Below are 13,490 nucleotides of genomic sequence, written 5' to 3'. Positions count from 1 at the left end.
TATAATATTGAGATATATATATTGATGTAAAGGAAAAGGATATTATTGATATAATAGGAGAGGCTCTGACTGCATTTGAGAGTCTCTCCCCTGCATGTCAGTGTCTCCTCTTGGGGATGCTTTTGGCTCTGCAGCAGCCACCCCATGTGCTCAGCAGGGAGAGCTCATCTGCCCGTGAGATGCTGGAGTATATTTAAATCACCTTCCTCAGGAAAGATGTTGTTTAAACTGCAATCAAGCCAGCCAAAAATAAATAAATAATCATTTACACACTTCTGTAAACAAAGAAATGAAAGCACTGTGGAGCTGCCGTTACCCCAAGAGCAGGTCACAACCTCTTCCTGCTTTGGGGAACAGAACTGAGATGAAAAGTGGACTTTGAAAGAGAATTAACTGCCAAAAATATTCACTTCTGGTAAATAGAGGGTTTTGATGAGACTTCCATTGGAAAGCAGGGAGGCTCTGGGCCCAAACACGAGCGCTGGATTTTGATGTATGCTGTTGACTTCTCCAACACAGAGCAATTTGTAATAGCTTTGCCACGCTGTTGTTTTCAAAGCTCCTGCTACATCACAAGCATTTATTTCTGACCACAAAATTACATTTATTCAACAGAAAGCAGCTCAGGGTCTTTAAGAGGTTAACTTCTGGAGTGCTTGGCTGCTCTCCAGCCTCCCTATGAGCATCAGTGCTAACGCAAGGCACACAACAGCACCCAGGCTGGCCGTGATTAATAGAGTGCTGAACACGCTGCTTTCCACATACACACACTTTTCATTCCCTTGCTTCCATAGATCATGGACTTATCCTCAAAATATCTGACTGAAATTGAATTTGGCTTCTCTCTCAACCGTTCATTTCCTATGTTATGCAAGGTTATATCCTTTTCTGCATGAGCAGAACCAAACCAGCTGCAGCTTTTGAGAAGAAAATGTGTTTTCAATTATGAAGTTGGCCTGAATATTGAACCACAGTTCTACTGCTGCTCTAATTGAGCCATCATGGAGTGAATGTACAGGAAAGAAATTGTATTAATTAGGTTTGGAAATTTAACATAAGGAAATTAAAGGGGGTAAAATAGAAAAATATGAGTATCAGCTCAGGAATAGTCCCTCAAAATGCAGAAGGAATTTAGGTCTGAAGTGGTTTAGACACACACATTATTAGAGTACTCCTTCAAAGACATGATTAGTAGTTCCAGCACATCAAACTGATTTTCAGCTTCTGTTGTCTGCATATAGAAAATTATTAAATTACTCTGCTGACCAAATTAATAGTTTAAAGAGCAATTTAGCTGAGTGGGAGCCAGAGTGGTCTCATCAGAATGGCAATACCCTTAAAAGTACTTGCTCTGGGAGAAGAATATGAGAAATGGCTTTCACAGACACCAAGTCCAGCATGTTGTTTTGGAGTCTGTGCCTTAGAGGGTTCTCCAAATGAGGGATTACTGCATTACTGTTGGACAGTGCTCCTATGCCACATGAAAAGAATGCTAATGACCTCAGGAAATCCTTTCCCAGCCTTAAAATATCTGTCTGATGACTTCACAAATACAGATTCCAACATTAGACTTCCATACCACAACTTCAGTTCTGTAAATTAACATAGCCCAAGAACATCCCTTCTTTTTGCTGCTTTCCCCCCCCCCCCAGATTTCATGTACAAATATCCATCCACTGATGTACCCATGGTAAAGCACAGTGACCTACCCAAAACACAGCTTATTCAGATGGCTGCTTGCAGGAGTGCCTTGCTAATTATATATAATAATCATGTCATGATTGCATGGTGAAGCTCTTTAACCTCTCCTGATTCTGTCCTGTATTTAGCCCAGCATAGGGAGAGCGAACCATTAATAAGTTGCATCCTCAAGTTAATGGCAAGGAAAAGGAAAAGCAAGACAGAGATTTAAGATCAAAATGACAGGAATTTTAGACTTCTGAAATTAATGACTTTTAGCTGTCTTGCTCACAATAGCCTATTTACACCACCCAGACCTTAAATCTTCCAGGAAAGGCAGCAAAGTTACCCACAGATTTCAAAAGAACAGTACCATCAGCTCTGAAGCAGACACAACATTCTGTTAAATTAGAAAACTGCCTTCAAATTTCCATTAAGATCCTAAATAAGGAATAAGTACTATAATAAAACTATTCTCCAGTGATGAATTAATAGGGGCTCATGCTGAACTAGGAATGCATTTGAAAATTTGTAGTATGTTAAATTCCATTTCGTAGTGCTTTTACTTTAACTCTTATCATAAAAAATCCAGTTACTTAATGCACTGAGATCTATACAAAAAAAGTTATTTCCAAGTACTAATGGAAACGGAATATTTGATAACTGGAACAGTTGTTATCTGAATGAATTAGATAAATAACTAAGGAATACAGAATGTTCTGCTTTGTCCGGTATTTATAAATTCATATGATAGAAAGGGAAAATACTGGGGGAAGTATCAACATTCCATGCTTAAACTGAAGAGAAAAATTGGCTAAAGTGACCTGTGGGTTTGTTTAAAAAAGCCAACTGGCCCCAGGTTTACCAGCAGCTCCCATAAATCGTGTTTGGGAGGGGACATAAATACCTGAGCTTAACTTCCCCTCTCTCCAAGTCACGTCAGGCTCACCCAGGCACAGTTCAAGGACAGTTTAAGTCAACCTGAGCTGACACATTTGTGCTGCTCCTGCTCTCCTGGCCTCTCCCCTGCACTGAGCTGCTGCTCTGAACCCACCTGGTGGGAAACTAAGCCAGCAAAAAGAGGGGAAAAAACCCAAATTTGTGCTGAACGTGGGCTCACACCAGAAAAAGTGCTGAGGAAAGGCAGGGGGTGGGGAGCAGGAACACAGCAATATCCATGTAAAGCTGCTTAAATACCTGGGCTTATCAGGGAGCTGCCTCCATCCTCTGACCTGCTGGCCCTCCCTGGAGCCCAGAACCCTGTGGACAGTTCAGCCCACATGGGACTGGCAAAAGCCCATTTCCTTTCTGATGTGGAGTCTAGTTTATTATTCCATGCCAGAAGCACCTAATTCTGTCTAAGAGCAGAGTTGGAGCAAAGGATGAGGCAGCAGCAGCAGCAGGGGGTGGAGACAGGAGTCAGAGGCAAAAATGTGGTGGAGACTCTTCCACAGGGAAATGGAGAAGTTGCATCAGGCAAGAACCTTTTTCCTCAGTTCTGAGTGAGCAGCTGGTGGTGCTCCAAAGTTCCATATTCCCACCCACAATGCCTATGGAGGCTGTTCCTACAGCATTCCCTACTCCTGCTCCAGGACACTCACTCTCCAGCAGAAGAGGCCCTAAAAACATATGCTCTCACCACTTCTCCACTTACCTCTGTTTTATTTATTATTCCCTGCTGTTGACCTTAAAAAAAAAAACAAAAAAACCCCAAAGTCATAGGATCACTGAAAGGTTTGGGTTGGACAGGACCTTAAAGCCCATCCTGTTCCAGCTCCCTCGCCATGTGCACCTTCCACTAGAGCAGGTTACTCAGACCCCTATCCAGCCTGGCCTTCAACACTTCCAGGGACAAATCTGGGGCTGAAAACTGATGTCTGTGTAGTAAAATAGGGAAACCTCTTGCCCTATTCCTTCTCCCTGCTCACAGCCCATCCCACAGGTACTGTGTGACCAAAAGGTCCCCCTGCCAGCTCCTCCCAGGACATTAAATATCACCTGACAGGTAATAAATGATTGCCAGGCAGTCCCAGGGGCTGCTGAGATGAGTGCCTGTTCCCAGCAGTGTTGCTCCCTGAGTCTCTCAAGGAACAGGAATTGAGCCATCTCCTGTGGATTTGAAATGGAAAAAAGCCTATTTGCTCAACAAAACTTGTTTTTGAGATACCCAGAGCAGTTATCTCCTGATGTTTTAGAAAGTCAGCCTTAACAACAACCAGAAACCAGATCTATATCCTGAACAATCAAATATAACTCAACAGAACAGGCTCATATCCTCGGTATTTTGATTTGTCTCCAAAACAAGATACAGTAATTACATCTATAATCAAATACCATAATTCACAGTTTAATGTGGTGCATTTATGTAGTCAATCATGATTAGTTCAGGTTTTTTAGGTTTCTGAAACCCTGTCTCGATTAGGGAGACTGGAATCACCAGCTCAGAGATTCAGCAGCACAATCTTTTAATGTATTTGTGCTTAATTTACGTAACAGGGGATTACAACAACAAATTTTACTCTGGTGAGGTTGAATTTATACCAAAATAAACTTCACTTTTATATCAGTGAAGCAAAACTACAGGAGAGGAGTGTTTGTGAGCCATGCCAAGGTAACAGGGAGCTGTCTCCACCAAGGAAGATCTAATGGAAGAATCTCCTTCACTGTAGCCAAATTTAAATTTATGCTTTTTACTTGATCCTCAGACATTCCCTTCATTAAAGAACAGTGCTGAAAGCACACATGCACTTTTCAGTCAGTGCACTGCAAGCTTGAAACTGAAGTGAAAAGGTTCTAAGAGCACTGCAATGCACTCGGAGCAATTTTAAAGTGTAAATTTCCATTGGCAAACGGACTCATGCAAGTCATTCTTTGTTCTCACAAATGTCTGTTGGATATATCAAGGACAAAGTTATCCTGTTTATTTATTTATTTCTAGCAATACTTGGGGAAATCAGGCTGTAAAACAGAAAGTACCATGCTGCTTTGAAATGAAGGATTATTGCCTAGCTGGGACACAGATTTAGCAGGATGTGGAAGTGATCAGGATTGCAAACCTCGCTAAGGGGAGTTGTGCACTTAAATCCCTATCCTGCAAACATGCTCCTGAACTTCCCTGTGCTGATGGAGGTGCCACAGTCTGAAGTCAGTGAACAACTCATGGGCTGAGGAAGTGCTGGAACACAATTCTTGAGGGGCAGAGCTGTGTAATGTGTATCAGTGTGAGCTCAAGCCTCCATCCAGCACCCCACACAGGCACGGAGCTTTACAAGGACAAATGTAATTTCCACCCTCCCTCACTGACACTTTCTGAGCAGCAGAACCACAGCTCCCATCTGGTCTCAGCAAAAATGGAAAACTCTCTAATTGGCCCAGCTGCCTTTGCCTGCAGAAACCCTGCAGAATAACAACAGTTGGCTTTTAAACTCCTGAGCACTCTGCTCGTGTGTCCTCGGTGAGTGCTGTGAAGAGAAACCCAAGTCGGAGCCAGCAGCGGGGCTGGAACCTTCTGCAGCCTCTCCAACAAACCCAGGGTTTTCCATCAGCCCTCTGGAATACAATGTTTTACAGCTGAAAAGCTTTGCAGGGAGAACAATTTGCAGAATTCTTGTGTTTTATGAGGGCACTACACTGCATTTATTAACAGCTCAACCTGTAGGGTCAGTGAGGCCCAGTGAGCTGGATGGGCCACCTGGGTCCCTGCCACGGTGACAGGATGCTCAGGGAGGCTGAAGGAGGCTCAGAGCAAAGAGATGTGACCAGTTTAGATTGTCCAGCACAATCCCTGAATCACAGAATCACAGAATGACCTGAGTTGGAAGGGACCTTCAGGATCATCTTGTTCCACACCACTGCCATGGGAAGGGACACTTTCCTCTGTCCCAGGTTGCTCAGAGCCCCATCCAACCTGGTTTTAAACACTCCCATGGATGAGGCAGCACAGCTTGTCTGGACTACTTGTGCCAGCGCCTCCCCACCCTCACAGGAAAGAATTTCTCCCCAATATCCAATCTATACCCATTCTCTGTCAGTTTGAAGCCATTCCCCCTTGTCCTGTCACTTTGTGCTTTTGTAAAATCTCCCTCCATCTTCAGACTCCCTTCAGGTGCTGACATTCCCTGCACACACCAAATGCAAAGGGCTGAGCCTTGAGGGCTCTGTGGCCACACACACCCTGCCAGCACACCAGGCTCATGTGAAGCAGCACTGAAAACATCACGAGAAGCAGAAGCAGCTCTTACCTCTCCCTGGAAACTCTTCAGTAATGGAGCTACCTGTTTGCGCAGGTCCTGGAAGACAGAAAGTGGATATGCCATCAGAAAAACTGGCAAGGACAAGTCATCATCATGTTTTTCCTGGTATTATTTTCAGTTTGCAAGTGTTACTTAAATTCTGATTGCATTTGGTGGGAGCTTTGATTAAAATAGAATTATACCTGGAGTTCACTTTGAGCAGGTCTGAATTTCCAGTTTGACATACACCTGCATGTGCTGCAAATGGTATAAATTATCCAAGCTGTGGTGGGGCTGGCTAAGCAATGAATGCCTTCAGTCTCCTAATTCAGCTGAAACATTAATGAGATTAGCAGTAAATGTCTCTATCTACCTCCACAGCAGCTACACCTCTGAACTTATGCCAAGGAAATTCCCACAATTGGAAGCCAGGCTTAAAGGAAGATGATTCTGGACCATCATTTCAACTAGAAGTGTTGCCATTTTGAAAAATCTCTGATTTATTTATTATTTTCTCAAGAGTGCTCTGGCTTTAGTCATCAGAGAACTGGAGCTCATTGAAGATGACAAGTATTATTTGTTGGTTTCTGTATAACTCAAAATTTCTTCTTCCAAATTACAACACACTCAGTGCTACAAAATTCATTAAAATACTGCCCACAAAATCACTCTAAATGTTTATAGCATATTTTTACTTAGCAAATGAGATAATTTAGGACAAAAAAGGTATATTCATTGTACATAAAATTTTCTATGGCTTCACCTCTAAGCCGGTTTGAGTCTAATTCACTTACAAGTTCAATAATTCTTATTATGTGTGTGCCTGAAGAATAAAATCCAGTGACTTGGCAGAGGACACTATTAGTCATGCACAACCAAGATGCTGCATTCCTGCTTTTGCCACTGACAAGGCACAAGCAGCCACTTCATAGTGCACTTACACCTGGAGATAAATCTGGAAGAGGATTAAACCAATAACCAGAAGCTGCATCACCTGGGAGGGCAGCACTGATGCTGCTGCAGGGAAAAGGTGGATTTCCCATTGTTGGAGATTTTCAAGGCTCAGCTGAGCAGAACTAGTGCTAAATGAGTGCTAAAGACCCACTTTTAAGTCCAGGTGAGATTTGGTCAGACTGTGGAAAGCCCCTCCAATGCTGAGTCCTGGAAATACTGCCCACAGCTGGAACAGTCACCATGAAATCTTCCTACCTGCACACAGGCCACAGTCCCTGAGCTGCCTGAACCTTGTGCAGGGGTCACAAAGACATATTTGAAGCATTTTTTTCTCTATATAGAAAAGGGTCTGTTGAGGCCTCAAGCTTTTCAAAAAAGAAGGTGACCTTAAGAAGTTGGGAAATTCTCTTTTCCAACACATTTACTTACACATCGACAGTCATGCAACATATTGGATGTTAAACCACTCACCAAAACACTCTCAGCCCTGGGTTTAATCTGATTTTCCTGAAGGAAAAGTAGGCTTTTGAGAGAAGTGATTTTTGTCATTTAAATGACAAGTCATGCTGAGAGTTGGAGTATCAGGAGTTCTCCCACTCCCTGAGAAATGGCTTAGGGGGCCCAAGGCAAATGAAGCTATCAAAGACAAATGATCAGTCAAATTTCACTTCTGACATGGTTATTGCACTAAAATACAGCTTAATCCCCATCAAGTCAAGGATAATATTGCAGCTTTCTGAGCTGCCTCTTTGGACTGAACCTAACTGTGCTTCTGTTCTTAGGCCAAGCCAAGTCACCCAAGTGTTTCCTGATATATCCTGCTGCCTGTTTTGGGACACAAGAAGGTTGGACACTGTCCTTGTGGATCACAAACATCTACAAATTACATTTCTACCAGAGCAAACGGGCAGGTTGAGCAGCTTTTCCCCACTCCCTGCCTCCTCAGGGAGACCGGAGGGCTGTGCACGTTTTAGGACATGTTTTCTTTGTAACCTGATGATGCTGACATTGAAGAAAGTAACAATAACCACTGATGGCAAAATAAATGCCCACATTCAAGGCCAAAATCTGGCAGAGGCAGTTTTAGTGCCCAGTGAAATTACAAACAGAATTAGATTTACAGCCCGGATACTGGCACGCTTTGTAACATCAGGAGAAATTATATCATCCAGGCAAAGCAACTTTTCTTGAAATAAAAATCTCAGCTGGTTGAAAATCACTGGGTTTAGGGCTTTTGTCCCTGATATTGCCTCTGAATTTACTGACTTGTTTGGCACCAGCCAGAAAAGTGATGTCAGAAGTGAAGGCAGAAATACAGGAGATGCAATCCCAGATCCAGAGGCAGGAGAATGTCATCCTTGCTCCTGTGTCCATGGCAAGCTCTAGCCAAGATCCTGCTATTTAAGTGCCTCCTCTGGCACATCCTGACTTCTGAAAGACAGGATTTGCAGCACTTTTTATTTCAGCTTATAAAGTGTGTCAGGACTTCACCTTCATATTCATCTTGAATAATGAGGGGTGTTGTTGTTGGCTGTTTGTAACAGCAGAGAGGGAGAGGAGCAGGGGTGGAGAGGAATAGAAGGAGCATCCCAAAGCCATGAAAACAGAAACAAAAAGGGAGAAAACCTTTCAAATACATTCATTTAGCAAATTCAGGATGCTAAACACTAATCCCAGCAATCAGAATGTTACCAAGCAGAATTCATGCCATCATGGGAAAATATGTGCTTGATTCAGACAGCAGCTTGTGGTGGGGGTAAAACTGCTTTTAAAATATTTCCTGATAGAGGAGAAGGCAGCTCAGGGTGATCCAGCTCCATTGGCAAGCAATGGTTTATCCCACTGCAATCCATTTGGGGCAATCCCAGGACACATCAGAGCACACACCTGAAGGGGGTAAATCCTTTGACACTTGAAATCTTCACAATAACTTGAAATCTGTTGCAGCTGAACAATTGAGACAGAGCATCCCACTGCCATTCCCTTCCCAGAGCAAACAGGCCAAGAAAGGGAACTGCAGGAATGTGATCCAGTGTTTTAAACTCAGCCAAAGGCCCCATGCAGGTGAGTGGATAAATGGCACACACCACAGCAAAAGGCATAAACACCTTTTTCACACCAGTTTTTCTTTTCTCCCCTCTTTTCCTGGCTTGCCCTTGGAAAGAGTTTATAGGAAGGAGTTTATAGGGTACTTTTATAATTCCTTCCTCAGCGAAACAACATCAAAACTTGAGACAGCTCACAACCAAAGGGAAATAAAAATAAACAGACAGAAGTCAAGAATACATATGCCTCGAGTCACAGCTCTGCTGGGGAGATTTATTTTTGGCAGTTTGGAAAAATTTCTCATCAGACTTTGTCTCAAAATATTACACTGAACTTCAAACAGAATTTTACCTTCTTTACACAAAATTGAACAGGAAGAAGGACATTCAGTTCAGACCCGGGGGAATCTGCAGTGTTGGTTAGCAAGGACACTGGGTGATTTATTATCTGTTTAAAGTGTGGTGGCCTTTACTGCCTGGGCTGTGATCAAAACAGGAAAAGCATCCAGGCTCCAGCCCTCACAAAGCTACCGAAACACTGCGGCCAAGCAGAACAGCTGAAAAGGCTCCATGCAACTGAACATTAAAACAAATTGTAATTTATCAACACAAACATGCTGAAATATTTGAGTACAGGAATACAATCCCATTATTAGCCTATTTTCCTGTGCCATCTAAATACATGTATTCTTTCTCTCTGGATGATTTATCAGGGGTAGAGCAGTTTTCTGAAAAGAGCTCTATCACAGACAAACTCAGTATCTGATGAAGAGCCCATGCATGAGGATGCTGTATCATTATCTGGATCAAATCTGATGGCTGAAAGCTAATATAGCATTTCCTCTTTACAAGAGTAAAAACAATGAGTTTATATTTTGATCAAGTAGCTAAACAATGAAATCTGAATCCACATAATTTTTAACTCCCTTTCCATTTGCATTAAAAATAACTCCACGAAAAATAAACCAAGAATAAATCTGAGTTAAAATCCTGGGCAACAAATGCATCTTTCTGACAATTCAATGACATTATTTATCTAGATCTTAATACCCTGTGTACAGTACAAAGGACACAGCAATGGCCAGGCTACCAACGCTGTATTTGTAATTTACTTGAGGTCTGAAGCTACACAAGCACCTTCTGATCTCCTCACAGGCTGCTCCATCTCATTTACCTCCCAAATGCTTATCTCAAAATGTCACAACAAGAGCCCTCCGACCCCAGTTTGATAAAGTGGCCCAGCAAAGCTAAGCTTGACCTACGCACCTTTATCATCTGCACAGGCACTGCGCTCCTGTGAAACAGCCCAACCCAAAACCCTGGGTGAACATTCCACATTTCCCACCAATTGTTCCGTATTTTGTCTGCTGGAGCCACGCACTGGCTGGGGAATGTCCCTGTGTCTGGCACAGGAATCCTAATGAGAAGCAGCCCACTGTTACCAGCGTGGGTGACATCACCAGTTCAGCTGTCACAACCCATTCTGGAGCAGTCTCATCACGGGAGATGCTGCGGCTTCCCCTTCCCCTCTCGTGTCCCCTTCCCTGTCTGCCCACGTGGAATAAGGCACTGAACTGCCCTGTGCTCTGAACTGGCAGGGGCTGCACAGCCTGACCACAGATTCTTTCCTGTACGAACTTAAAAAAAGAAAGAAAAAGAAAAAACCCAACACAGCATAACCTCCAGACAACCCCCAGGGCGTGCTGGCTGTGCAGGGGGGTGTTTGTAATTCCATCAACACCTAACACTTCCCATCCCCGGACACGTTCAAGGCCAGGCTGGATGGAGCTTGGAGCAACCTGGGCTAGTGGAAGGTGTCCCTACCCATGGCAGGGGGTGGAATGAGATGAGATTTAAGGTCCCTTCCACCCCAAATCATTCCATGACAAGAAATAGCACAGCTGAGGGGGAACTCTCCTTTCAAAAACTGTGTGCCAGGTTTATGCCTGTCTCCCCAGAGGCAGCATGCTGGGAGGGTGGATGTCTGTTCCTAGGGATTGGGAGGATGTTTATCCATGTGCCCTCGCAGCCAGGGCTCTGCACACTCCATCCACCCCACTATTATCTCCAGAATGTTGCTGAGCTTCCCATAAATACAGCTGAAAGGGGGAGAGGTGAGAGGCAGCCAAGCACGAAGGATTTGGGAAGAACGCTGGCATCAACTTCTGAGGTGTGTTTGATTATTGTGTACTTCAAGGACACAACTTGTCACCATGAAACACACAAATCAGCAAGTTAACTATAATTAGGAGTAAGCAGTTCTGCTGGTTAATTAGAAAGAGGCAGCAAGCACAGATGCTTCGCCCTGCTATGGGGAAATGGGTGAAGGGGTCGGGATCACTCAGACACCTACCACTGCACGAGGTTTAAATAGTATTTCTTTGTATTATGAAAAAATCCAGAGTGTTACAAATTTTTTTTTCCACCAGAAATCCTGGGCACATGTGATTGAGGGTGTACTAAAGGAAACATTTAAGTCTTTACATTTAATTAGTTCCAGCAAGTTCCACTTTGCTTTAATCTAAAAGAGATGAAACTGAAATCCCAGCTAGTTGTTCAAACAGGTATTATACAGTAGCTTAGATGACTTACTTAATTCCTAAAATATAAGGCAAAGTAAATCATATGAGTAAACAATTTGTTGCTCAATTTACACTTTGATTTAATGAGATATAAAACCTCTTATTGCTTAAGGCTGCTGAAGTATTTACTTGAAATCCAATAATTAAAGAATGAATCACAATCATATCAATCTCTGTGATATTTTTAGTTATTTCAATACACTAGCATGCCAGTGTTTTCTCTGTACAAAAAACCACCCTTTTAAAGTCACATTTATAGATATGTTTCAACCTAGCACAATGATAAATAAAAAATCTTGATTTACAGTAGCAAAACGTACACCACAGTACTTTTGGAAATATTTCAAGCTCACAGATCTTGTGCAAATTCCATTAGCTTTAATTATTTATTAGCAGTAGATTTAGATTACTGTTCTTGACCTATTTTTCAGTGTATGGACCCACCCAGCAAGAAGTGAAAAAATATTCCATTTGTGAAGGGCTGATTTAGTGAGCGCAGACTTCAGCTTTGAGTGGAACATCGAGCAAAACCCTGGGCACTGTAATTCAGAGGGAGAGAGGTTACAAAGCAGGGCCTGCAGAATAAACACTGACAGAGGTTCCTTGAAAAGAGACAGAATGTTTGCTCTTTGACCACTTCAGACAATTTTGCAAGACTTGCAGCCACATGACAATCCCAAAGGAAGGGGCAGCAGACCCCACGGAGAAGTTCCAAGAGTTTCTCTGTGGAAATTCCCTGGTGGGTCCTACTCAGCCATGGGGAAAGGGGTCAAGAGGGAGAATTTTAGGGCTGGTCCTGTGGCCTCTTGCAGTGGCAAGGTGCAAAGTGTGCTCTTCCCAAGCTGGGGAAAATGGAGCATCTGGGAAGGAGCCTCCTCGCTGTGCTGGGACTTTGCTTTCAATGGAATTTGCCTGAGTCTTAATGGAATCCTCTTATGGTTTCTTCCAAGTTCAAATAAACAAAAAGCTCACAGGTTTACTCTGGGCCTGTGCAGCCACATCCAAACAGCCTGGGGACCTTCACAACTGTTTAAAAAGCCACCCTGCCAGAGAGGAACTGTTGCACCATATACATGTATGGAGGTGTGTGGATATATACACACACATACAGTGTGCAGAATAGAAAAAGGATTTTTTTAACTAACTTTACAAATTAACATGATGAACTAAGCTTTTTAGCATCATGTGACAACCCTGGTGTCATTTATAAACCAGTGAGTTAACGGTAGCTAGGAAAGACATTGAACATCAACTATGCAGAACTTTAAAAAGTAGAGTTGCAAGGAAACAAAAAAATTAGTTCAAACAAAAATGATTCAGGTGGAGCTTTGGAATGAGGTAATTCTAATGAAATGAAAGCCTGGTCACTAACATTCCAGAAAGGAAAAAAAGGAAAGGATGAGTTGTGTAACAGTTCACCAATACACACAGAAAATCAAGCACCACTTTTAAAAAACATTAATTTGAAAAGCTTCCCACTGGATAGTGGCTCCATGGAGATTGTCCCTCCTGCTCTCTTGTTAAGCCCAATGCTGAAGGCTTGAGGTGACACTAAACATGCCATGACAGACCCTTGTCATGGGAAAAACCACATCTGCATCATCCCAGGTCAGCAGGACTCCTTATTTATGTAATGAAAACCCATCTGATACACTAAATAAATATTTCAGAACCTCTGAGGTGCACTGTTCTTGCCAGCAGGACAACCACATGGCAGTGAAATCCCGGAACTGCCATTCCTAGCTTAGGCCAGGATCCCTACACAGAACAAAGATAATTAGAGCTTTATTAAGTACTGCAGATGTTATCAGATGAGCCCAGCTGTCAAAAAAAAGGGGAAACAAACTGACTGCTTAGTTGTGCATTCCAATATAGTTTTACATCCCCAAAAACCAGCCTCACCTACATTTGTCAAATTCTAACCAGAACTGCTCTGCCCCTCCATAAATTCCATGTGTTCCACAAGTTCTCTGCCCCCGTGATTTGTGTTTTCCAGT

At 42.9% G+C, this 13,490-nt stretch overlaps 1 protein-coding gene across 14 annotated transcripts in view; it reads right to left on the bottom strand.

Annotated features, from left to right (window-relative positions):
* The window catches only part of CUX1 (cut like homeobox 1), a 307,420-nt gene that overhangs the window by 158,578 nt on the left and 135,352 nt on the right, over positions 1 to 13,490 (bottom strand). For all 14 annotated transcript variants that reach the window (XM_068210258.1, XM_068210246.1, XM_068210247.1 and 11 more), the window contains one exon: positions 5,922 to 5,969. In XM_068210258.1, the coding sequence (XP_068066359.1) occupies positions 5,922 to 5,969 (48 nt within the window). The remainder of the gene's footprint in view (positions 1 to 5,921; positions 5,970 to 13,490) is intronic.

This window comes from Anomalospiza imberbis, chromosome 20 (assembly GCF_031753505.1).
Source record: "Anomalospiza imberbis isolate Cuckoo-Finch-1a 21T00152 chromosome 20, ASM3175350v1, whole genome shotgun sequence".
Classification (NCBI taxonomy): domain Eukaryota; kingdom Metazoa; phylum Chordata; class Aves; order Passeriformes; family Viduidae; genus Anomalospiza; species Anomalospiza imberbis.
Note: the sequence above shows the minus strand (reverse complement) of the source record. Positions and strands in the feature narration are given on the sequence as shown.